At 40.5% G+C, this 27542-nt stretch overlaps 2 protein-coding genes across 16 annotated transcripts in view; one reads left to right on the top strand and one right to left on the bottom strand.

The window, feature by feature from the left end:
• The window catches only part of DIS3L2 (DIS3 like 3'-5' exoribonuclease 2), a 358040-nt gene that overhangs the window by 274542 nt on the left and 55956 nt on the right, over positions 1-27542 (bottom strand). For all 15 annotated transcript variants that reach the window (XR_004969281.1, XM_036319257.1, XM_036319258.1 and 12 more), the window contains 4 exons: positions 26229-26369; positions 25458-25615; positions 14946-14999; positions 11186-11287 (listed from right to left, as the gene is read on the bottom strand). Coding sequence is in view for 14 of the 15 variants with exons in the window: in XM_036319257.1 (XP_036175150.1) it covers positions 11186-11287; positions 14946-14999; positions 25458-25615; positions 26229-26271 (357 nt within the window). In the remaining variant the exon portion in view is untranslated. The remainder of the gene's footprint in view (positions 1-11185; positions 11288-14945; positions 15000-25457; positions 25616-26228; positions 26370-27542) is intronic.
• Positions 24773-25156, top strand: LOC118661323 (60S ribosomal protein L31-like). The gene has a single exon (XM_036319261.1). The coding sequence runs from the start codon at positions 24779-24781 to the stop codon at positions 25154-25156; it is 378 nt and encodes a 125-aa protein (XP_036175154.1). The 5' UTR covers positions 24773-24778.

The raw sequence follows: 27542 nt of genomic DNA, 5'->3' as shown, positions 1-27542 counted from the left end.
AGCAGCTGTTCCATTCACCCTGGAACTCTGGAATGAAGATAATACAAAACAAACTCTAAAAGGTCTTGATGGGCAAAGAGCATGAGTAAGAAATAAGCCATGTCATTCCACAGTATGACTTGCCTACCACACAATTGTCCAGCAATTTAGACACTTTAAAGGAATGCTTATTAAATCACAAACATTTTATGTCAACATTTTACATCATTATTTTATGTCTGCTGTGAGTATATGTCGTCAGTGGTAAATTCAAGAGAAGAAAATAATAAAATTGAATTATTATGTGATCTTGGCCAAACTATGACTCTCAATCCTCATTTCAAAGAAGAGTAACAGTAATATTTGACATTTCTCGAGTACTTACAATGTGCAAACATTGTTATCATTACTTTATCTACATTGACTCATTCCTTACAATGAGCATGAATTTCATCAAACTATCTCCATGGAGTTAAGAAGGAATTAATTAGTTTTCTAGCAAATAATTCTGAAATGTTAATTGGGAGTTTCCCAGCATAAATAATCTACTCTAACCTTAAATGATACATTCCTTATTTCAGACATTTCAATTTGAATTAGAGAGATCTTAAAGCATGTTTAAAGCAACAGAGAACCTGAAGTATTTGATCCCAGAGCTGGCAATAATAAAGAAGAAAAGATGATTGTTAAAAATAGATTTGTGTATATAACAATTTGGGAAAAATCTGGTCATCATAGTAGATACACCTTACCAACCATACTGCTGTGGGTGGAGGCTCCAAAGACCTTGCTCTCCATCATTAAGTACCTTCCAAGTCTTTTTTGGGCCTGCCACCCAGGCCAAGAAACCAAACAGTTCTAAGAAATCCTAATTCCACTGGAATTAAGAATAATCCAAAATGATAGTGTTATATAAGAGATTGGATTAAATATAATCTAATATGATGGGTGCATATTTAAAGAACTTGGAAGACAAAACTTTAAAATAATCATTTGAAGGAAAAGGTAGTTGTCAAAGGAAACAATTTACTGTACTAGACCAATTTCGTGTGACCATAAGAAGGTTTGGAACAGTCACTGAAAACCAGAGATTAAATGTGCACTTTGATTTTTCCTATTGTTTGTTTAATTTAGAATAAGAGTAGTTACTCCTATCAGCACTTCCTGTATTCTTCCAAACTCAAGTTATTTTTTTTCTTTCTGTGCCAAGCTCTTCCAGAATACCCACCCATACTTCTATTATTCCCTTGCTAAAATATTAGTAATCATTAAATAAAAATGTTTTCTTAGTAACTGTATAATAGACATGTTAGAAAATATAGAATAATTGTTCCTGCTTCTATACCCTCCTTAATTCATGTATAGCCTTTGCTCCATTGTAAGTTAAGTGAAAGAATCCTGTCCCAAGAGAAATTTAGACTTAGCTAACAAAATGCCTGATTGATTTATTTCTACTATATCCTGCCAGTACAGTGCAGATATTCAACAAATACCTGGAGGATAAATGAATAGCATTATTTTCCAGTGGGTATCAATTATTAAATCAGTTCTAGGCTATCTAAAAAATATATTTTATTGATTTTTTAACAGAGAAGAAGGGAGAGGGATAGAGAGTTAGAAACATCGATGAGAGAGAAACATCGATCAGCTGCCTCCTGCACACTCCCCACTGGGGATGTGCCCGCAACCAAGGGACATGCCCTTGACCAGAATTGAACCTGGGACCCTTGAGTCCACAGGCCGATGCTCTATCCATTGAGCCAAACCGGTTAGGGCAACTCTAGGCTATCTATAAATATAAAAGGCTAATATGCTAAGTGTCCGACCATCCGACCAGTCACTATGACGCGCAATGACCACCAGGGAGCAGACGCTCAACACAGGAACTGGCCATTTACAGAGAAACGGCACCAAGGACCTGGCACCAACCAAGCAACACTCGGCTTCCCCCAAGTGGCACACAGGCCCTGACACAACCCTGAGAAACAGCCCACCAAATCGCAGCAGATGCTGCCGAGACCCCATGGCGCAAAATGCAGCTCACAGCCGAGCCCAGCCCATCCCAGAAATGGTAGCTGTGGGCACTGGGTAATGACGTCACATAGCAACGCCCGGCTTCCTCTCCCTAGCAATAGGCCATTTAACAATAAAAAGCACTGTGGACCTGGTGCCCACAAAGCAACACTCGGCTTCCCCCAAGTGGGACACAGGCCCCGCCACCACCCTGGAGTGATACCCCACCAAATCGCAGTCGATGCTTCTGAGACTCATGGTGCAAAATGCGGCCCACAGCCCAGCCAGGCCTGGAAATGGTGGCTGTGGGCACCAGGTAATGACATCGCGTAGCAATGCCCGCTTCCTCACCCTAGCAACTAGTCTTCTTAGAGTTTCTTCAGCCCAGGAACATGACTTGCTTATAGCCAGGTGGAAACATTTTACACTTTAACCAAATGTCTGTGAAGCGTTTTCCCATGCCTCATCTCATTTGATCCTCACAGAAGTCCTGAAGTAGGTAGACAGGAGACTCGGTGGAATCCTATTTTCTTTTCATTAGCCGAAAACAGATTTAGAAAGCTTAGAAACTTGACCCAATTGAAAAGAAGAAAGAAATGGTGGACCTTGAAAATCACTTCAGGTTTTCTCACTGCGCAGAATATAGTCAAACACTGCTGCAGTTAAATATTTTACCCTTTGTTCTCCCTACGTGATCTACAATAATAATCTGTTTTGTGTTGATATGTACTGCTATGTTCCTGACAATTACCTGAAAGAGAAGTTGGGGTGCTTTACTGGGCTGGAAAAAGTTTAGCTACATCAGAAAGCAGGTCTAACTAAGCAAGTTTATCTATATATATAAAGCGCTTGCTGGCACCAAACACACGCGTGTGTTTCAATCTGTCATTGTGGATCGTGAATTTGGTTGACACTTCTATTACAGAGAAAGGGCAAACAGTGATATTAAAATATTTATTCTAATTAATTTCCTTTCAATGTGCATGAATTGGTTCACCGGGCCACTAGTCTTACTATATTTTTAAATATTCAGACAAAAGAATATAGAAGCTTGGTTCCAATGAATAGAAATTTCACTTGAAATTCAACCTAACTCTTCAGCTAGTCAGCTTCTCTTTCACACTTCTCTTTTACCTGATTGAGTGTAATTTAACTATGTTCCTGTTGGCCTCCTTCACTCTGATTTTCTCATGGTCACTCACTATGGTTGCATCAACTAAACTGCTCACCCTAGCTCCCAATCAAGCAGAATACGAAATATTTACTAGTAAACAGCTTTGGCTCCTCCTATAGGAGGCCTTAGTTTTTAACCCACCTCCCAGATCTGAGATTCCAGAGCTGAATTTCCAAATTTTCTGTATGTAACTAGAAAAGGCCCAGAATTCTGATCTTAGGGTTTGTCTTCTACTAAGGTTCTTGCTCCTAGTACTGCTCTAGCCAATACTAGTGTAGGGATTAAATCCTACCCTTAACTCCCAGCCCAGTGGCTGCATCTACTAGTCTGTTTGTAATAAGACAGTCCAACATTTCTAAAATTAGAACTCTATCCTATCCCAAAGTCCCAGAAGGACCCACCTCCTACATAACAACTGCCTAACTGCTTTCTGAATATCTGTGCAACACGCCCCATGAATGGGGGATCTGCTGTCAACAAGTCAGGATGGCATCTGGGTCTGCAACCATTTGACTCTGTACCTTGTCCAGCTCTTGATTTTTTTAAATATATTATTTAATTGATTTCAGAGAGGGAGAGAGCGATCAAAACATCAATGATTAAGAATGGATCATTGGGGATTGTGCCAGAATTGAACCTGCAACCCTTCAGTCCGAAGGCCAATGCTCTATCCCAGCCGTGGGCAAACTACAGCCCACGGGCCGGATCCGGCCCGTTTGAAATGAATAAAACTTAAAAAAAAAAAAAAAAACCGTACCCTTTTATGTAATGATGTTTACTTTGAATTTATATTAGTTCACACAAACACTCCATCCATGCTTTTGTTCCGGCCCTCCGGTCCAGTTTAAGAACCCATTGTGGCCCTCGAGTCAAAAAGTTTGCCCACCCCTGCTCTATCCACTGATCCAAACTGGTCAGGACAAGCTCTTAATCTGAAATGGGTCAGTTCTCTCAGTATCTGATCCATCAACCACAGCAGATGTCTGGTAAGGTTGTGACACATTCCCAACATCTGCCTCCATAACACTATGAGAAGCCATCATACCTCTCTAGTCTTAAGATACAAGCACTAGAATTCTAATTATTTTTTTCTAAGCTGTTTATTTCCTAAAATTAATACTAGGCCTTTGGTCATTTGAAATAATAGTCATCTTCTTTACCCCATGATGGCAACTTAAAATATTAGCTAATGCTAAAGCATATATTACTATTTTTTATTTATGCTGATTTTTATGATATCTAACAATATCTATCTACAGATCAAATAACTTTCTTTTTTATATCTCTAGACTAATAAACAGCAATAAGACCATGAAATAAGATGTGAATCTGAATCCCAACTCTATTGCTGCCTACTTCCCTAAATAAGTAAGATCTTTAAGCTAAGTCCCAGGGTTCTCATTCACAAAATTGAAACAGATAATAACAAACTAAAGAATGGTGTGAGGCACTAAATACAGTTCTTGGTACATAGTAAGCACTAAAAAGTTAGCAATCAGCAGCAACACCTACATATTTACAATGCTTATTTGTAATATAAAGTATTAAGAGAAGGCTCCAGCCAGAGTGGCTCAGTTGATTGAGCAATGACCTATGCACTGAAGGGCTGATGGTTTGATTCCCTGTCACAGCATACACCTGGGTTACAGGTTTGATCCCCAGTCTGGAAGCAACCAATAGATATTTCTTTCTCTCTCTCTCTCTCTCTCTCTCTCTCTCTCTCTCTCTCTCTCTCTTTCTCTTTATTGCTTAAAGTATTACAAAGGGTATTACATATGTGTCCTTTTTTTTCCTCCGCCCTTGACAATCTCCTGGCCTCCCCTACCCCCCAGTGTCTTATGTCCATTGGTTATGCTTATATGCATGCATGCAAGTCCTTCAGTTGATCTCTTACCCCCCTCCCTCCTGCCCCCCCAACCCTCCCCGGCCTTCCTGCTGCAGTTTGACAATCTGTTTGAGGCAGCTCTGCCTCTGTATCTATTATTGTTCAAAAGTTTATAGTGGTCTCTATTATCCATGAATGAGTGAGATCATGTGGTATTTTTCCTTCATTGACTGGCTTATTTCACTTAGCATAATGCTCTCCAGTTCCATCCATGACGTTGCAAATGGTAAGAGTTCCTTCCTTTTTAGAGCAGCATAGTATTCCATCGTGTAGATGTACCACAGTTTTCTAATCCATTCATCTACTGATGGGCACTTAGGCTGTTTCCAGATCTTAGCTATGGTGAATTGTGCTGCTAGGAACATAGGGGTGCATATATCCTTTCTGATTGGTGTTTCTGGTTTCTTGGGATATATTCCTAGAAGTGGGATCACAGGGTCAAATGGGAGTTCCATTTGAAGTTTTTTGAGGAAACCCCATGCTGTCTTCCATAGTGGCTGCACCAGTCTGCATTCCCACCAGCAGTGCACGAGTGTTCCTTTTTCTCCACATCCTCTCCAGCACTTGTCGTTTGCTGATTTGTTGATGATAGCCAGTATGACAGGTGTGAGATGGTACCTCATTGTTGTTTTGATTTGCATCTCTCCGATGATTAGTGACTTTGAGCATGTTTTCATATGTCTCTTGGCTTTCTGAATGTCCTCTTTTGAAAGGTGTCTATTTAGGTCCTTTGCCCATTTTTTGATTGGATTGTTTATCTTCCTTTTGTTAAGTTGTATGAGTTCCCTATAAATTTTGGAGATTAGGCCCTTATCAGATATGACATTGGCAAATATGTTTTCCCACGCAGTAGGTTTTCTTGTTGTTTTGTTGATGGTATCTTTTGCTGTGCAGAAGCTTTTTATTTTGATGTAGTCCCATTTGTTCATTTTTTCTTTAGTTTCAAGTGACCTAGGAGCTATATCAGTAAAGAAATTGCTTCGGCATATGTCTGAGATTTTGTTGCCTTTGGATTCTTCTAGAATTTTTATGGTTTCCTGTCGTACATTTAAGTCCTTTATCCATTTTGAGTTTATTTTTGTGTATGGTGTAAGTTGGTGGTCTAGTTTCATTTTCTTGCATATATCTGTCCAATTTTCCCAACACCATTTATTGAAGAGACTATCTTGGCTCCATTGTCTGTTCTTGCCTCCTTTGTCAAATATTAATTGAGCATATTGGTTCGGGCCGATTTCTGGGCTCTCTATTCTATTCCATTGATCTATATGCCTATTCTTGTGCCGGTACCAGGCAGTTTTGAGAACAGTGGCTTTGTAATACATCTTGATAACTGGTATTGAGATCCCACCTACTTTGTTCTTTCTCAGGATTACTGCAGCTATTCGGGGTCTTTTTTTATTCCAGATGACTTTTTGGAGAGTTCGTTCTAGATCTGTGAAGTATGCCGTTGGTATATTAATGGGAAGTGCGTTGAATTTATAGATTGCTTTGGGTAGTATGGACATTTTAATGATGTTGATTCTACCAATCCATGAACACGGTATGTTCTTCCATCTGTTTATTTCTTCCTCTATCTCTTTTTTCAACGTTCTGTAGTTTTCTGAGTGGAGGTCTTTTACCTCTTTAGTTAAGTTTATTCCTAGGTAGCTTAATTTTTTTGGTGTGGTGGTAAATGGGATTGTTTTTATAATCTCTCTTTCTGAAAGGTCACTATTGGTGTATAGAAATGCCTCAGATTTCTTGGGGTTAATTTTGTATCCTGCTACATTGCCAAATTCATGTATTAAGTCTAATAGCTTTTTGATGGAGTCTCTAGGGTTTTGTATGTATAATGTCGTCTGCAAATAAGGACAGTTTTACTTCCTCTTTTCCAATTTGGATGCCTTTTATTTCTTCTTCTTGTCTAATTGCAATGGCTAATACTTCCAGTACTATGTTGAACAGGAGTGGTGAGAGTGGGCATCCCTGTCTTGTTCCTGTTCTTAGGGGAAATGGTGTTAGTTTTTGTCCATTGAGTATGATGTTGGCTGTGGGTCTCTCTCTCTCTCTCTCTCTCTCTCTCTCTCTCTCTCTCTCTCCCCCCTCCCTCCCTCCCTCTCTCTCCCTCTCTCCCTCTCTCCCTCTCTCCCTCTCCCTCTCCCTCTCTCTCTCCCTCTCCCTCTCCCTCTCCCTCTCCCTCTCCCTCTCCCTCTCCCTAAGCATGTCCTCAGGTGAAGATTAAAAAATAAAGTATTAAGATAAAGAAAACAGTAGAATACACTTTTTTTAGTTAACAAAAAAAGATGGAAGACAAGGTTGTTTAACAGTGATGGGAGATTAACTTGATTGGAAAAGGAAAGAATAGAACAAGGAAAAAGAATGGTAGAGACAGGTTGAAGATCAAATAAATGACAAATAGAAGATTTTACAAAGCAAAGTACAGTATTCTGTGAGCTTCTGGCAAAGGGGGCCAAGGATGCTGATTTTCCAGGAGGGCGGGCTCTAGAGAACAGTTAGCAAACTCTGCTCTTGCCAGTGTCTAGGAGACTTGGTTGAGGGGCAGCAGCACTTAGCCAACGGCATGGCAGGAAGAGAGCTTTATTCCATACGTTCCTCCTCAAAGGGGAAACTTTCATAATCATCTCTTGCCAAATCATTCTCAGCCCCACTCTCCTCCTAAAACAAAACAAATCTTCTCTCCTCTCCATTCCCATCCTTCAAATGTAATCTCCTCTATGTGGACCTTCCCCAATTCACTCAGAGTTTCATGCTTCCATAAAAACATGTATTTCTCTTTCTATCTTGCAAACCATAATACAGTTGTTCCCATCCCCTTTCCATACAGCCTAGGAGCTCCTTAAGAGCAAAGCCTATGACCTATTGGAGTTTGTACCTCCAATATCTAGCACAAAGCAAGATGGGTGGAAGATGAGAAGCCCCTGGTACCCTGCACTGCTACAGGCAGAAACATCAGGATCATGGCTCCTAACTATTTGGGCAACATGCACCAACCCTCTGTTTTAAAAACCTGAGGAAAGCCACAGATGCTCAGCCTAGAAAAATACATACACATGCACTCACTCAAAAAAAGTAAGAAAAGAATAGTAAGCTAGGAGTCAAAGGATTTTGGATTCTACTCCCTGGTTCTGTCAAAAACTCCAAGTTCTCAGAGAAGGCAATTTCTCAACTGACAAAATGAAAATAAACTATCATCTGCCCTTCAATTATCCTTCATTAGATGACTGTAACAAAAATATACATAAATACTAAAAATGTGGAATAATTCTGAAATTAAAATTGTTATATACGAGCAAATTGTTTTTTATATTGGCTCACAGCTTGCTACTTTTACAGCTATCTATTTTGCCAAAAAAAAAAAAAAAAAAAAAAAAACCAAAAACAAAAAAACATGCTGTGAAATAAATTGACTGTTTACTACAATAGCTAAAAGAACTGTTGTTTTTTTCCAAAACCCCAAAGGCCCTATAGTTTACATACCCAAGAGGGGTGAGCACAACAAGTATAAAGAAGCAAAGACGAATAATCCAATTAATTCACATTTGTTCACACCATTGACTACAGATTCCTTTGATAACAATATGCTTTTGTACTAACAAACCTGTAATACAACTGACCAGTATGCTTTGAGATGTTGAGCTTCTACATGTCTGGGATTCTTGATGGCAATCTGAATATTCTCTTCTCTCCAGTTTGACCTTATCATCAACAACTGTCACAGGTGGGTTGCAGTCAACAGAGCTCCCCTCTTCAGAATGGGAAGCTATGAAATATTCTAACTAATGAGTTCTAAGAGACAGATCTTCTGGGGCTGACTTTAATATAAAAAGCCACTGTCGTCCTGGCCGGTATGGCTCAGTTGGTTGGAATGTCGTCCAGCACACAGAAAGGTGGCAAGTTCGATTCCCAGTCAGAACACATACCCAGGTTGCAGGTTCGATCTCTGGTTGGGGCACATAGGGGAGGCAACCAATCGATATTTCTCTCTCACATAGATGTTTGTCTGTCTGTCTGTCTGTCTCTCCCCCCGCCTTCTCCCCCTTCCTCTCTCTAAAAATCAATTTAAAAAACAACAACACATGTCCTTGGGTGAGCATTTTTTTTTTAAAGCAACTGTCAGGCAGTCACGTGAAGACCCTTAGGGGCTCCACAGAAACAGTGTAAGTTAGGAATCCCTCTACATTTCAAGTCTGCTGAAAGTGGAAGAGGACCTGTAGACACACCCAGGCTGGCCTTCTGTCATTGCCCCTTCTCTACTCCTACCAGCAACCCAGCAGGGTCCTCCTGGCCAGTCTAGGCTCTTCTTTTTATCCATGCCAATCTTTTACAGATATTAACTGTAAAATAGAAAAGCAACAGGTTGTGTCTACGTACTCTGAATGTTTTGACTGTGGAAATACTATAAGAATTTTTGCAAATTCTTATCTGCTTAACTAGTTTCAGTGAACCAGAAATCCACAAAATTAAGACGTTTTAGGGAAAACCACAACTTTGCTTTGTTGAGTCTTAAAGCGGGTATAGGTTTTTTTCTAGAAGTAAAGGCACCAAGGCAGAAATAAGAATGACCAAGTCCTAAATCTGTCCTTTTAGAACTCAACAACAGCAACAAACACATTCAACTCCAGCCTACCCCCATGTTCTTTTAGGCTTCTTGCCCAAAGCAAGAGTGCTTCTGACTATACCAGGAAAGGATGTGCTTGCTCGTCTTAAATAGAAATGTGTAAAGAACAAGTAACCAATTTATTTATTCATATGCTTGTTTATTTTAGCCAAGGACAATAAAAATGCCAAGCAACTTGGCCTTGTTCCTCTAAGCAACCTCTGCAGAGCTCAACAGGTGTTCTTCACTAATCAACACCTAGTCAGCTCTAGACCTACCCAACTCTTCCGTTTCTTTCAATTCTACCCACTATCACCCCTTAAGTCAAAGAAAGCCATATTTCTTGCCCTTCTTTGGCTCATCTTAATTGTAATGCTGTCTCTTTACTTTACCAAATGACCTCTAAGAATACTTCCTCTGGCTCGACCCCTTTGGCTTGGCCTTAATGCACTCCTCTTATCTTCTTGGACTTGGTCAACACTGTGTTAAATGATGCTTTCAAGAAAAGAGAAAGTAAACTAAATCTATCTATGTCCCTCGGACCTGGAGCCAACACTTAACTGTGCTTTCAAGGAATCAGAGGAGGAGACTATATCCACACTGGGGGAGCGGGGATCTGGATTAGAATAATTCACTTTCATAAAACACTCTATACTTAACTTCACAGCATTAATAAACATTATCCTTAGCACTGGCCGGGTGGCTCAGTTGGTTGTAGTGTCATCTGTACACCAAAAAGGTGAGGGGTTCGATTCCTGGTCAGGGCACATATCTAGGGTTGCAGGTTCGATCCATGGTTGGTGTAGTCAGGGCACGTACAGGAGGCAACTGATCAATGTTCTCTCTCAATCTGTTCCTTTCTCTCTTCTAAATCAATATAAAAAACATATCCTCAGGGGAGGATTTAAGAAAAATGTATCCTTAAATTTGTATAAGTGCAATTAGTATGGGTCTCTTCCTGCCTGTACTCCCCACCAGACTAAAAGCTCTATGAGGGCAAGAACTATGTCATCTTGGATTATGATTAATTTCCCTACACCCTACAAATCCCTGGCACACAGGTCTAACTCAATTATTCTAGCCCAGTCAGATAAAAATGAATTAAACTTATGCCTCAACAAAGCTCTGGTATAAGGTAATACTGCCCACATTTCTGGATCTGTTATTAATAAGAACTGCTACCATTAATCTGGCACCATTCTATGATTTTTACAGGTATTCTCATTTAATCCACATGACAAACCTATGAAGTAGGTACTATGATCATTCCCATTTTATGGGAGAGGTATTTGAGGCATAGAGAGGTTATATCATTTGCAAAGCATGTGACAAGGAAGACAAATCACAGGGGAGAGAGCAAGGAAAACAACTCAAATCATTCCATGTCTGCTCACCAGATGCTTCTATGTCCTAAGCATTACGTGGCCTGTTTCTGAGACAACCACAGGGCCTTAGGGGTCCATAACTACTCACTGATGCACCATGGATGCAAAAGGCCCTGAGAAGTCTATAAATAGAAAATGAAAATTTAACTCACCTTCCACTGCTCCTCTGGAAGCAGCTTCACAACCACCAGATCCCCATTCAAGGCTCTATTACGAGCAACAATCCCATCAATAAAAATGTCTCTATCACCATCCTAGGTTGAAGAAAGAAATAAAATAATTAGCTTACCAAAGCTTGGAACCAAAAATTATTTCCTTGGTTTAAAAACTATGAACTCCACAATCTGTCCACTGATTTAATAGGAACACTAGTGCCTAGCCATAAGCAGACCTAGAGGGAGCTCAGTCCCTTTGGAACTAACAGAAATGGTGACAAACACATAAGAGCAGATTAACAGAATACTAACAAATCACCAAGTAAGAGAAAATCTACTACATGCAGGTCAAAGACAAAAAAAAAAAAACACACGAAGCAAAAAACTAGGATTGCATGCTTTCATAACTGAAATAAGAAAGGAGTAGGTTGTCCTTAGGTTATCCTTTTTACGTTTTAAATAAAATAAAGCATGCTGATATCTTTTCTACATCAGCTAAATTTTTTTTAAATAAGGGTAAGAGTAAAAAAAAATAGAAGGTTTTCAAGAAAACAGAACAACATATAATCCCTCAAGAACATCGAGAGCTAGAGCAGCTCTAGAATGTGGGTTCTCTAAGAGGAAGCCAGCAAAATCCTACTCCCCCAAACCTCCCCCCAGAAAAGTGGCAGAAAGAAAATTGGGATTGTTTTTATGGATGCAAAGTAGATAGAAAGAAAAGGAATGTAAATGAGATTCATAAAGCATTCTCATGTTCCACCTATCTCACTGACCTAGGAGCAGGGTAAGCTGTGAATGCAACAAGGCTTGGGTACTTTCACCCTCAATCACACGCTTATAAACAACCCACTTTCAGCAGTGTAGCCCCAGTGAACTCTGCAGGTACCGACTGCTAAACTTAAATCAGTGCCAGATTACGTTACAAAAATAAGCCAAATTTTACAAAAATACTTAAGTGGAAAACACAGCTAAGAAAAAGCATGCCTTCAACAGTTGAGTGACAAAATTAAGTATTTTCCAAATGTTTCATCAACAAACATGCAAACATGTACTCTTATTCTTTTATCATTCCAAAAGTTTATACTACATGCTTCTTTTCAGAGGATAAGAGAGAAATAAAATGTTAATTTTTCTTAAATAGCAAACAGGCTTGGAAACTCAAAATTTTCTAATATAGATGCTACAGAATGGATTTAACACTCAATAGACGACTACAGGTGATTACTATGACATGTTAGTCAAAGTTAAAATTAGCATTACAAATTTACCACCCCCACGGGATTTTAGACACTCAGCAATTTTTACAGTTTCTGGTTACAAATCATTAGAGATCTTTCTGTTCAAGTTCCACTCTAGCTATGGGCTGGCAGCTATGCCTACATACTCTGCCAAACCTGACCCACCCTAGTCCCTGAGGGACAGCTACCATGTTAGCTACAAAGACAGAATTACCACAGTTGACCTCAAGACAAGCAAGAAAGAGGCAACCAGAGAGTGAACAACTAAAGTGTGACATACCACCATCAATCACTGCCTTCTGCAATTTATAAAGCAATAGGATATCTCTGGCTTCCTAAGAATGAAAAAAGAGCTGTCTGCATGTAGGTCATCCTACCCATTATCATGTGTCAAAACATGCAGTAGATGCCTCTTTCATGAGCAGTTACACCACCCTTAGACAGCTCAGAGATTTAAAATGTAAGATGCTGGTATTGCCATATTTCTATCCCAGGAAACCAAGAGAAGCAGGCTGAGTTGAACTTCAGACAACACACAAATCTATAAATATTGCACCACTACTGAGCTCTTACTTCATTCATTCAGAAGCCTGTATCTATTGCAGAATCTCTTATTTTAAAGACACAAAACATGGGAATACCTCAATGTTAAAAGTTTGCATCATCCCTCTTAACTACTTTTTAAGGCCAAAAGGTTCAGCTCTGGATGTGAAAGGTGAACTGGCTGCAACATCTGTCACCCCATTCTTTTTTATGGCTGAGTAATATTCCATTATATATATGTACCACATCTTCTTTATCCACTCATCTACTGATGGACACTTAGGTTGCTTCCATATCTTGGCAATTGTAAATAATACTGCAAGGAACATAGGGGTGCATATATCTTTTCAAATTAGTGTTTTAGATTGCTTCAGATAAATACCCAGAAGTGGAATTGCTGGGTTATATGGTAGTTCTATTTTTAATTTTTTGAGGGACTTCCATACTGTTTTCTATAGTGGCTGCATCAATTTACAATCCCACCAACAGTGCACAAGGGTTACCTTTACTCCACATCCTCACCAACACTTGCTGTTTGTGTCAGTAATACTTTTTATATAATCCAACGGGTAAGACCTAAACTTGAGATATAAATGTGAATCCTTGGCTTCTGGAGGAGAAGGGAATAAAAGAACTAAACTGAGCTTGAGACCAGGTCTTAAGATTAATATAATAACAACAATATCTATGAAGTGCATGACTACACTTGTATTCTCACTAAACCTGTCCTGTAACATTATGAAATACTAGAGGCCCAGTAATTGGATTCATGCACCAGTGGAGTCCCTCATCCTGGCCTGCGCCCTCTCACAATACGGGACCCCTCGGGAGATGGTGGACTGCAGGTTTCAGGGATTGGACCAAAACAGGCAGCCCGACATCCCCTAAGGGATGTAGTAGTGCGCAAAGCGGCAGGCAGCCAGGGAGGAGCCTGAGCCCGGGCGCCACGCTGCTCCGGTTGTGCCTGCAGTCGCCCAGTAGCGCTGCCACGGACACAGGAGAGGTTCGTGGGAGAGGTTTGCTCGGCTGCAGCTGCGCTCCCACTGTGGGAGCACACTGACCACCAGGGGGAAGCTCCTGCATTGAGCGTCTGCCCCCTGATGGTCAGTGCATGTCATAGCAACCGGTCAAACAGTCAACTGGTTGAACCATCGACCCGTTGGTTAGGGTTTTATATATATAGATGTTAACTGACATCTTATATAATAAAACCCTAATATGTAAATCGACCGAACAGCAGAACGAGTTCCTCATCTATAAGCAAAAGTTTATTCCTATAGTATCTTCTGCCTTGAAAAATATATAATTCTACTGCTATCCTATTTATGGTGTCATAGTTAAGTCAGGAATTTAAGAACATTGCTCTCTTAGCTTTGTATAATCAAGTCTTATTCAGAGGCCTGCTGCTAACTATATGCCAGGGTGGACTTCCTTTAATGGAAAAGAGCCTGTTAAAATGAGTCATGAACATAAGGAAGGGTATAAAGACCCAATGGTAAAAAGCCTTGTACCAAGTCCTATCACCTACATAAAAGTGATGTGAGAAACTGACCAAGAAAAAAAAAGCATTACACATTATTTTTGGACAAATGTGCAGATTAGCTCATGCAGTAGAACGAAAGTAGATAGAATATTTGTTTAGGAAAGATTAACATAAATCAGTGGAAAACCCATAAATCCTTTTAAGCTATAAACCAAGGGCATCCAATTACATGAACTGGTGGGTGTCTGGGTGGGTTCAGCTGCTCTGCAGCCTAGTAACAAATGCCACCCTTTTCATTTGAAGTGTGATTTTAAGACTGGCAGAAAGGGTTGTTAACCAAAAGCAAATTTTGTTTAAATCTGAAACAAATCCTTGCCCGTCCTCAATTTTGTTTTACTACTCTGCTTTTTAGTAAGAATATATTATTTCGGTTCCAGAGCACATCTAAAAATTGAATGTGAAATTAAGTTTATTATAAAATTATTGGACTTACCGGGGAAGGAATGAAGGCTTCATGAAACTTCTTTGGATTAATTCTCAATACACCCTTTAAAATAAAATTAAAAATATATGAAACTTCAACAAGTTATACATGTATGATTTTTTATACTTATTTTATTCTCCAATAAAAAGTTTTAAATTAAACAGTTTGATCTAGAAAACAAGTTAGATTATGAGAATTGCTCATTAAATGCATGAAACATGATTTATATTGGTACTTGTAACATAGGGTTCCATCAAATACTGAAAGCTCACACTGGCTCCTTGCTGCGAACAGGTAGAGGTAAGAAGTAACAGAGCCTGGCGTGGAGTGGGAAAGTGGCAGCTATTGGGATTGTATATGCCCCTATATGTTGGTCTTCAAATTCAAACTTTTATTTTAAGAACAAGGTGATCAGGAAATTACACTTCACTATATAATGGCCTTTTTAATCTCTAAGACCTTTCCACAATTGCTTGTTTCTGTGACAATTTTCAAAGTGATACAGGTTGATTTCCAACCTGGATACTTAGACTCGAGGGATCAGATGCATAATTTTTTACTCTAGCCCCTCTGCAGAGCGGAATGAGTCAATAATTCACAGTGGTCCAGAACCAGCTCTTAATGTAAATGGGGATCCTGGCTCCAATAGCTAGGCCACCCAGTCTGCCTTCAGCTTCATGTTATTCCAGCACCAAATCAGGGTCTGCTTCTATTTATGCACAGGGTGCAGGTGGGGGCTGTGCTCAATACCAGTTCAGTATTTTAGGCTCTTGCAGGAAGTTGTAACCCTCCCCACGTCCCAGCTGCATCTGAAGGCCAATGGAACATATGGGTGGAGGCCATTACTTTGCTAAGGGCCAGATTCAAAGAGTATCTTGAGAAAGCGTTTTAAATAACATTTCCCCCCTAAAATGTCGAAAGACTCAAAGATGCATAATTAACAAAACAGGTAAGGGCAGAAAATAAAGCAGAAAATAATTCTTTCTTTCACTGGCCCACCATGTTTAAATTATAAATTTCCATGCAACCGTTTATACTACCAATAATATCCCAATACGACTACTACAAATGCTCATTCAGTCCTTAGTTAAATCATTATTTCTTGAATTCTGACTATATTCAAAACCCTGAGATAGATAATATGGAAGAGAGAGTAATGACCAAACTCAGCCCAATTTGAAGTAAAGCATTGGTCATGCTCATATGCATGAATACAAGTCCTCTGGTTGATCTCTTACCCCACGCCTCCTCCCCTGCCTTCCCTCTGAGGTTTGAAGGTCTATTTGATGCTTCTATGTCTCTGGACACAGACAATAAGAGGGTGGTGGGGTCATGTGCTGGGGGCCGGGAGGGGGCGGGGAAAGGTCAATAGGGGAAAAAGGAGACATATGTAATACTTTCAACAATAATTTTTAAAAATGAAGTAAAGCATGAATGCTGTGAGGATGCAGCTCACTTTCAGCTGGAGGCACCTCCTTGACTTAATTGAAACCTGGCCATCCCTGTTCTCTTCCAAACCCCACAGATGCTTTGAAGTTCATGCCATTAGCTCCTGCTATAGCTCCTAGGGCTGTCATCTTCAAACCTGATCATATCCCTGATTCACGAAAGCTTTGACTTATAGCTCATTCCCAATCCTATAAACATTTAATGGGACTTCACATCCAAATTGATGACCAGGCAACCCTAACAGTCACTCTAGCCACCTTTTCTTCCACCCAACCCTAGCCACTTTCTCCCATGTTCACACCCCATGTCTTGTCATCATTGCTAATCACACCACCTCTAAACACAAAAAGTCAAATATCATACTTTCTGATTAAAATCTCCTAGCCTTCCAGCTCACTTACGGTAGAAACACCACTTCGAAAATTTTTCATCTTCACTAAGAACTCCAACCCATGAACCTGACCACACTTTGACCATTCATCATCTTCACACACTATGCTTACTCCCTTTCTTGACTACCTAATTGCCATGGCCTGCCATTACCTCCTGCCCTTGCAAACTGGAGCCTTGAGTTCAATCTTCCTCTTATATGTAACTAGTAAAACCCCACTCCCAGTTGATCCCAACTATCTGCCTTCTCCATGACTAAACCCAAGGAGCTGAATGTTACTGTAGAAAAAAACCACACAACTGGACTAAGTAGCCTAACATGGCAATCACAAACATGTTTTCCATGGCTTACAGGATATTTGAGAATATTCAAAACTAAGGAATTTCACATATCCTATATAATAAAAGCCTTGATGGCATTGCACAATGTCGTCACTAGATGGCCACCACAACGTCATCACAAGATGGCCACTTTATGTCATCACAAGATGGCCACCACAAGATGGCCAGCAGGGGAGGGCAGTTGTGGGCAATCAGGCCGGCAGAGGAGGGCAACTGGAGGAGAACAGGCCAGCAGGGGAGGGCAGTTGGGGGTGAGATCAGGCCTGCAGGAGAGGGCAATTGGGGGCCATCAGGCTGGCAGGGGAGGGCAGTTTGGGGTGATCGGACCAGCAGGGGAGGGCAGTTTGGGGTGATCGGGCAGGCAGGGGAGCAGTTAGGTGTCAATTAAGCCGGCAGGGGAGGGCAGTTTGGGGCAATCAGGCCAGATGGGGAGGGCAGTTTGGGGTGATCGGGCAGGCAGGGGATCAGTTAGGTGTCAATTAAGCTGGCAGGGGATCAGTTAGGGGGCGATCAGGCAGGCAGGCAGGCAGGCAAGCGGTTAGGAGCCAGCAGTCCCGGATTGTGAGAGGGATGTCTGACTGCCGGGTGGGATCGGACCTAAATCAGCAGTCGGACACCCCCCAAGGGGTCCCAGATTGGAGAGGGTGCAGGCCAGACTGAGGGACACCCCCCCATGCACAAATTTTGTGCACCAGGCCTCTAGTAAATATATATATTTCTAGATTTTGTTGAAAATCAGCTAATCCCATCCAGCAACAACCACTTGAGTTGAATAGCAGATGCTTCTCTTATAGCAATAAAAACAATCACAAATAACACAACCTTCCTAATGCCGCAACCCTTTAATACAGTTCCTCATGTTGTGGTGACCCCCAACCATAAAATTATTTTCGTTGCTACTTCATAACTGTAATTTTGCTACTGTTATGAATCGTAATGTAAATATCTGATATGCAGGATGTATTTTCATTGTTCACGACCCACAGGTTGAGAACCGCTGAGTCTTATATCAATATACTACATGTCACATACAGTTGTAAGAGCCTTGTATCTATTCAACTAATTTAACCCTCAAAGCAATCCTAGGTGATAGGTACTATTATCCTCTTTTTTATAAACCAGAAAACTGAGACACTGAGAGGTGCCCACTTTCACACTACATTCTAATCCAATCAGTCTGGTTCCAGATACCTTGCTCTTAACTACTACAGACTGTTTCTGTTTGCCATAGTCACGCCCAGGGCCTCTTTACTTATGCCATCTACTCCCTTCCCACAGAAAAACCGAACTATATTCCAACCCTCAGTCTTTCCAATCTTGGTGAATGACAACATCATCCATCCAGTTTCTTGACTCAAACTCTTAAGAACCATCCTTTATTCCTCCTTTTGCCTCACCTTTCACATTTAACCTATTACTATGTCAAGCCAGTTCTAGCTCCACATCCATCCTCTTCTCTCCACCTTCACTGCCACTCGCCTTATCCATGTCTCCATATTTTCTTGCCGGATGTACTCTGATGGCCTTCTACATGGTCTCCAGCTTCCACTCTAGTCTACTTGTCTTACAACTGCCAGAGATGTTTTTAAAGCATAAAACAGATCATGTGCTTCCCCTGCTTAATGCCCTTTAGTGAAACCTCCTTCTCCATCATTCTTTAAATAAAATCCAACTCTCTGACACAGTCCAGAGACCCTACATGATTTGGCAGCTGCCTAACTCTCCAACTTATTCTCACATGGTAATTCCTTTTGCTTGTCATGTCCAACAGGTTCCTTCCTTAGTCCTCAAAAACACCAAGCCTTTTTCTGCTTGCTATTCTTCTACTAACTGCTCTCTCTCTGCCTATAATGTTCTTCTCCTAATTCTTCAAATGGCTGGCTCATTCTCACCCTTCAGATCTCAACTGAGAGATTACCTCCTTAGAGGTAGTTACAGCACTCGTGACAGGTATAATTTCCTCTTCATTTCTTTACTTGCTTTTGCCTATCTCCCCAGTGAATTGCCTCTCTGTTATGTTTGGCACTTAGTAGGCAGTCAAGAAACATTTGTTGAGCTAATTAATTGGCTGCAGAGTTGAAGCTCTCCCACCACCCCTAATAATAATGTTAAGAATGTCATCTGTTTCTTCTAAATGACTGGACAGTCCACTGTAATGTCACTTCTATTCTTCTCTTTAACTCACACCCAAATGTTCTCCAGCTGATTTCACTCCTAACAAATGGTGAAGGTCCTAGAAACTAGGTTATCCTGTCCTGTCTTCCTGAATTAGAATTTCTTTTGAGGTTCAAAAACGCCAATATTTTATTCCAGGGGGAACTCTGACATCATGTCTTGGGCAGCTCTGGGGGCCCAGCTTGAACCACCTTTAGACATAGCAATAGCTAGGATTAGGAAACCAACCAATTCTACCATCTTCCTATCCATCACTTTGGTCATCACCCCAAACCTAAGTCCCTTCCAAGACTGTCTATTCCATACTCTCAATTTCTCCCAACATCCCCTAGAACAACCTCACAACATTGTACCTACAGAGGGAGAAAGGACATATATTCTTTGATATAATGATTTGTTACAAAAAAAAATTTCCAAAATACATGTACATGATCATGAGTTATTGCTGGTCAGTTCAAACACAGGGAAGAGATTTCTTAGTCACTGGGGACAGTAATTTGATACCAATGAAATGTCAAAATATCAAAGTATTGAAAGAAAACAAAAACTATTATCCTATCCTATTTTAAAATATTTCAATATCTCGATTTTCGGAGAACCAAGATGGCGGCATAGGTTAACACCGGAGTTTGCTGCCTTGAACAGCTACTTCAAAAGTGAAACTAAAAAACGGAAGGGACATCACCCAGAACTACTGGAACGCTGGCTGAGTGGAAGTCCTACAACTAGGAGGAAAGAGAAACGCATACGGACACTCAGAGGAGGTGCAGTGAGTGCTAAAGTCAAATTCTGAGGTGCGGAGTGCGAGGAGCGGGCTGGCGGCGGAGGGCGCGGTTGGAGTTTTCAATCGGGAGGAAGTCGCAGACTCTGAGCTCCAGATACAGGCGAGTCTTTAGGGACCCAGACTCAAACGGGAGAGGCGGGACTGTCTGGCTTCGGTCAGAGCGAGTGCAGCTTTCTCTCCGAGCTTTGCAGCGGGTGCTGGGACTCAGAGAGCCAGAGCCCCTGGGGACAGGACTGAGAGCCGCCATAACTGCTCTCTCCGGCCCACCCTGTTGATCCTGTGCGACCCGCCCCGCCCAAGCCCTGCACAGAGGCATTTGCCGGATAGCCTCAGGCAAAGGCTAGATTAGCACCTCCCTAGAGGACAGAAGTTCTCTCACTGCAGACATAGCTGATTCTCATAGCCACTTGGCCTGGAGGTCAAACCCTCCCTGGTATTAGCTACAACAATCAAGGTTTAACTATAAGACTTCGAACAAAGACCACTAGGGGGTGCACCAAGGAAGCATAACAAAATGCGGAGACAAAGAAACAGGACAAAATTGTCAATGGAAGATATAGAGTTCAGAACCACACTTTTAAGGTCTCTCAAGAACTGTTTAGAAGCCGCCGATAAACTTAATGAGATCTACAAGAAAACTAATGAGACTCTCGATGCTATGTTGGGGAACCAACTAGAAATTAAGCATACACGGACTGAAATAACGAATATTATACAGACTCCCGACAGCAGACCAGAGGAGCGCAAGAATCAAGTCAATGATTTGAAATGCGAGGAAGCAAAAAACACCCAACCGGAAAAGCAAAATGAAAAAAGAATCCAAAAATGCGAGGATAGTGTAAGGAGCCTCTGGGACAGCTTCAAGCGTACCAACATCAGAATTATAGGGGTGCCAGAAGATGAGAGAGAGCAAGATATTGAAAACCTATTTGAAGAAATAATGACAGAAAACTTCCCCCACCTGGTGAAAGAAATGGACTTACAGGTCCAAGAAGCGCGGAGAACCCCAAACAAAAGGAATCCAAAGAGGACCACACCAAGACACATCATAATTAAAATGCCAAGAGCAAAAGATAAAGAGAGAATCTTAAGAGCAGCAAGAGAAAGAAACTCAGTTACCTACAAGGGCATACCCATACGACTGTCAGCTGATTTCTCAACAGAAACTTTGCAGGCCAGAAGGGAGTGGCAAGAAATATTCAAAGTGATGAATACCAAGAACCTACAACCAAGATTACTTTATCCAGCAAAGCTATCATTCAGAATTGAAGGTCAGATAAAGAGCTTCACAGATAAGGAAAAGCTAAAGGAGTTCATCACCACCAAACCAGGATTATATGAAATGCTGAAAGGTATCCTTTAAGAAGAGGAAGAGGAAGAAAAAGGTAAAGATACAAATTATGAACAACAAATATGCATCTATCAACAAGTGAATCTAAGAATCAAGTGAATAAATAATCTGATGAACAGAATGAACTGGTGATTATAATAGAATCACGGACATAGAAAGGGAATGGACTGACTATTCTTGGGGGGTAAAGGGGTGTGGGAGATTCGGGAAGAGACTGGACAAAAATCGTGCACCTATGGATGAGGACAGTGGGTGGGCAGTGAGGGCGGAGGGTGGGGCGGGAACTGGGAGGAGGGGAGTTATGGGGGGGGGAAAAAGAGGAACAAATGTAATAAGCTGAACAATAAAGATTTAATTAAAAAAAAAAAAGATTTCAATATCTCTCATTAAAAGTTGCTCCTCTGGGTTGAGGAAAGAAAAAGGATGTAACAGTATGCTTATGTGTGAATACAAAAGTTACATGCTTATAAGTATGTCTAGAAAGTTTATTTTCTCCAACAACACTAAAAAATCTCTTATTGTGTAGCTCTCTACCTTACCCATTAAGGCCTGCACACATGAAGTTCATGTCAGAAAGCAGATGGACTCTGTTTTTTTGCCTATGAAAATATTATTTACAGTTGTATATTTCACACAGTGACCTCATATCTGGAACCCATTCATTTCCCCATCTGCAGAGAACAACTGTTCTCATCTGTCGGGGGGAGGCTCTGGCTAGAGTCTATTGATGTCACAGGCCAGGAGGAATCACTTAAAAATGCCTGGAAATGAGAGTTGTTATACTTATCAGGTTTTTGGTGTTTTATTTTACTATCAGCAAAGAGTTACTGCAAAAGTAAAAATTAATAGGAGGGAGCAAAAATGAATACAATTGCAGAATATTTCCCTCACATTATCTGTGTAAATCCTATAACCAAAATTATAAGCAATTTTTCTTTCAAGTTATAACAACCAAGATTCCCCTCACTCTTCTTCAAAGACAATAAGTACCTGATCCTTTGTTCAGCCAGTAAGTAAATGTTTATTCAATATAAACTTATTAAGTATCAATCAAATGCCAGCTAGGTGGGAATAAGACATGATGATCCTGCACACAAGGAAGTAAACAATCTATATGAGGAAACATAAAATGTAAAGAAATGGTAATAGGATTAAAATAAAGGGTAAACCAAGAAGTCAGCTTCAGGAAAGTAGTAAAGGCTGATTCTGTGGAGATTGTAAGTCAGGCCTCTCAGAGGGGGTGATATTTAAATAGAGACTTAAAGGTCACGCAAGATGACATCAAGATAGTGGGAGAAGGCGTTTCAAGCACCAGGAACAGCATGTACAGAGAAACAGAGGAGTCAAAGAGCAGAGTCTTTACAGGAAAAGTTTGAAGATCAGGGTGAATGGAGCAGAACGCAATTGGAGGAAAGTGCAGGGGATGAGAATGGGAAAGGCACAACAGGTCCTCGTATGTGGAACAAGAAAAAGGCCAAGAAACTGTACATAAAATGGAGTTCAGTGTGGGCCAAATGATAAACAGCATGTGAATGGATTAATGAATGGCCAAATGTCCAACTCTCAAAGAAATTCAAGGGAAGCTTTAAAAATAAAGCCAATAGGACTTCTAAAGTCAGAAATATTAACTCATCTGTTAACTACAGTTTTCAATTCAAGAGTCTATATTAATCACATGTGCACTTAACCACAGTAAAATACAAAAAGGTGACAAAAAAGGAAGAGAAGACAATCGTATTTATTAATTGGCTGGACCTTCAGCCAAAAACACAAATATAGAAGCTGAGCTCTCAGAATGAGGAAAAATCTAACACAGTCAACATTTTCAAGTGAGCCAGATAACACATGGCAATATTTCTATACTAATCCAAGAATTATGAAATGAACTTAATTCAAAGAATATGTGGCTCTGCCTGCCTCTCCATCTCACGACCTACTACTACCTGTCTCCCATTTCATGGCTAAGAAGACCTAAGCTACCCTACTCCATACTGTTTCACAAGTTCATGTTTTTATTAGTGCCACTACTCTTCCCACACACATATCACTCATTTAATAGATCCAAACCAGTCCGGCTGGTGTGGCTCAGTAGTTGAGCACCGACCCATGAACCAAGAGGCCCCCAGTTGATTCCCAGCCAGGACACATGCCTGGGTTGCAGGCTCCATCCCCAGTAGGGACATGCAGAAGGCAGCCAGTCGATGTTTCTCTCTCTCATCTATGTTTCCATCACTCCCTCTTCCTTCCTCTCTCTCTAAAAATCAATAGACATATTTTTTAAAAATAAAAAATAGATCCAAACTAGTCATCCTTCAATATCCACAGCAGATGTCACCGCCCCATTTCCCAATTTCCGCCAACCACTCTCCCATACCCCGGGTAAGTACTGTTCCTGGTGCTTGAAACGCCTTCTCCCACTATCTTGATGTCATCTTGCGTGACCTTTAAGTCTCTATTTAAATATCACCCCCTCTGAGAGGCCTGACTTACAATCTCCACAGAATCAGCCTTTACTACTTTCCTGAAGCTGACTTCTTGGTTTACCCTTTATTTTAATCCTATTACCATTTCTTTACATTTTATGTTTCCTCATATAGATTGTTTACTTCCTTGTGTGCAGGATCATCATGTCTTATTCCCACCTAGCTGGCATTTGATTGATACTTAATAAGTTTATATTGAATAAACATTTACTTACTGGCTGAACAAAGGATCAGGTACTTATTGTCTTTGAAGAAGAGTGAGGGGAATCTTGGTTGTTATAACTTGAAAGAAAAATTGCTTATAATTTTGGTTATAGGATTTACACAGATAATGTGAGGGAAATATTCTGCAAATATTTATCTGAGTACTTACCATCTATCCCCAAATCATCTATTCATATGACTGCCTGCCCCCCATTGGGCTGCCAGTTCAAAGTACACAAAGGCAGTCTCACCCACCTTCATTTCAAGAGCACCCATGTGCATGCTCTTAATTATAAACTGTGCCTGACTAACAGTGGATGCTCAATGAACATTTGCTGAGCCAAACCATTATACTAGCTTGTAAAAGTACTTTGTAAACTATAAAGCACTCAACAAATATTGTTCTGCTGCTGTTTACTGTTTCCTTTCAACCTTGTTCTCCATCACTCAGCTTTCATGTGCTCAAGGCAAACTGAACTATCAATGCTTCTTACAGCCAAAACCTATTTTCCACTTTTGTCTGAGTAGCTTACATTTGTCCCTACATTTATAAAGCTCTTTCTCTTATCTTTACTTATTCAAATAGTACCAATCCATGGCCTGGATCAAAAATATTACTTCCAGACAATACCCCGCGCTCTTTCTTTCTAACTTGTCAGGCACGATGGCTCCTGCAAAGATGGGTGGCAAGAAGAAGAAGGGCCGCTTCGCCCTCAACAAGGTGGTGACCAGGGAGTACACTAGCAACATCCACACGTGCATCCATGGTGTGGGTTTCAAGAAGCATGCCCCTCGGGCACTCAAGGAGATCTGGAAATTTGCCATGAAGGAGATGGGAACTCCAGACATGCGCATGAACACCAGGCTCAACAAAGCTATCTGGGCCAAAGGAATAAGGAATGTCCCATCTCGTATCAGGGTACATTTGTCCAGAAAATGTAATGAGGATGAAGATTCATCAAACCAGCTGTATACATTGGTCACCTATGTGCTTGTCACCACCTTCAAAACTCTACAGACCATTAATATGGACGAGAACTAATTCTAATGGTTGAATAAAGTTATACAACTACCTTGGAAAAAATATACATATATATCACTTCCAATAAAACATTCCTGGACAACCTTAACTGGAAGTAACAGCTCTTGTCTCTAAAACCTCAGAGCACTATGCTGTCTCTGTCTTGTGGCACCTATTACATCTAATTGCACTGTAGTTGTAAGAAGTGGGAAGCCCTATGCCTGTTATGTCATCATTTCTTTCAAAGCACACAGCATAGAAAAATAAACACTTTACTGATTCCACATATTCAAGGAATAGTCATCTAGTATGATTTAAGCACCTGGATAAGTGTTCCTCTCTTCAAGCCTTCTGAAACATCCTCCTTAGACATGTAATTTTCAAAGATGCTCTTTTTCTTCCCTCGTATGGACTTGTTCTTTGACTTTTTGTCACTTGGCGAAGCACCAACACCATGTGGGCCAACCACGGAGGACACACCTAGAAACATGAGGTCACGGTTCAATTACGGCATGTGTTACTGGCTTGATCCCCAGCGTGGGGCATGCAGGAGGCAGCCGATCAATGATCATCTCTCATCATTGATGTTTCTATCTCTCTCTCTCCCTCTCCCTTCTTCTCTGAAATCAATAAAAATATATTTTTCAAAAATATTTAAATAAATTTTTAAAAAGAAAATGTAATTCCCTGATAAAGATTTCAAATAGTCACAAGAAGGTAAGAATAGGTAAGAAAGCATGAATAAAATATATACAGATGAGATTTGAGTTTTAAAACAATACCACATATGCATGGAATATAATCTGAATAATGGATTCAGTATGCTTTCTGTTTACAGACACAAACTTTTTAAAAATAGGAATTACTAAAAGATTGCCATTTTTCAAGAGGAAATTAAATAGCTGTGCTCAATATATCAACAATTTAAGACAACAAGAAATCACAATTCTAGAACAAATAATGCAGGAGCATATTTAACAAGTCATCAAAAGAATTATAGGCCTCCTCAATCCTAAAACCCGCCCTGCACCTCCATTCCATTTGTATTTCAGATGTCTACTTGCTAGAGTAGACTCTATTTTCCTTTTGCTACCTCTGAGGGTCCCCAGGTTCAGCCTGCAGTCAGGATGACTCATTACTGGTTCCAAGGTTGCCTCTTCTCTCCAGATCCAGAGGGGCCTCCACTGCTCAGGCTCAGAGTTCTTCCTGCTTTGAGCAGCTCAGCTGTTACAAGCTGAAACCAAAGAGAAATGGGTGACTGAAGAGCAATTAACCTGTAGCCTCCTCTGTGCTCTTGGAAATTTAGTACTTGGATGGCAAAGGCACTGTGGTGCGCTTCCTGGGTCCTGGCGTCACTTTGTTCTGGGCAGTTAATCAAGCACACCATCTGTCCTGAGTTTCTTTTCAAGGCCTTCACCTCCACCGTTATCACTAGCTTGCTTATTTGGACCACTTCAACTAAGAACTTCCACAAATGGAACAATGAGGTAGAAGTTAAGGAGCTGTGCAGTTCTATCTAGCTTGTGAAATGCACAAGAGCAGGAGGGAAGACAGTTTTGAAAAAGTAAACTTAGTCAAGAGACGTAGCATTGACTAAGTTTAACCTTGGACAAAATGACGTTCCTCTATGAAACCAAGTAATCAATTCCTTAGAATTCATCAACAAAATCTAATTCACTGCCGCAAAACTATGCAGGGAACCCTAGATGGTTCACTAGCTTTCAAAAAAATAGAAATATTGTAGTTAAGCATCTATTTCCCTATTCTGATCTGCCATCACTTCAAACCAGTCATCTGACCAGAAGCTCAGGGAGCTGCTTCTAAGGAATAGAAATCAGCTGCCTGGATCAGCGCACTGGAATATGGGACCCTGCAGCTGGCCCCATGACCTTCCACCTGGATACTGAACATGTCATCACAATTGTCTACTTTCTATTCTCTGCTGGCCACCAGCCCAGGATTTAAGCCTATACTTGCAAATTTCCAAAATCCAGGTAAGCAGCCTTTATGCTTTCCCATAAAATGGATCAAGATGTCATTCTAAACACTAGCTTCCATTTCCTCTAAATTTCCCACTAACATCCTTTATCAAAATTATGGAATTTTTCTTTAAAATGAAATTAATATAACTCAGGAGAAGAGAAGCAACAGAGACAAAAGGTAATAGGCCATTTAGTCATACATGAAGAGATACAGAGATAATGTCAAAAAGTGCAAAAAGGGAGAGAAATAGCTTATCTTAGATAAAAAAATCTTCAAGCTGAAACCATCTCATCTCATGGTACACATAAACTAATTATTAAAATTCTGTGGCACACCAAAAAATACATTTTTGCCTATATGACAAAAATAGGTATAATTTTGATTCATTCACACCAGACAGCTATTGTTATATTGGCTGTTGTCA

The sequence above is a fragment of the Myotis myotis genome, unplaced genomic scaffold (assembly GCF_014108235.1).
Source record: "Myotis myotis isolate mMyoMyo1 unplaced genomic scaffold, mMyoMyo1.p scaffold_m19_p_8, whole genome shotgun sequence".
Classification (NCBI taxonomy): domain Eukaryota; kingdom Metazoa; phylum Chordata; class Mammalia; order Chiroptera; family Vespertilionidae; genus Myotis; species Myotis myotis.
The sequence above is the reverse complement of the archived record's forward strand: the minus strand, read 5'-3'. Positions and strand labels throughout refer to the sequence as shown.

Coding starts and splice junctions, on each gene's coding strand:
- LOC118661323 (XM_036319261.1), top strand. CDS start 24,779: ATGGCTCCTGCAAAGATGGGTGGCAAGAAGAAGAAGGGCCGCTTCGCC.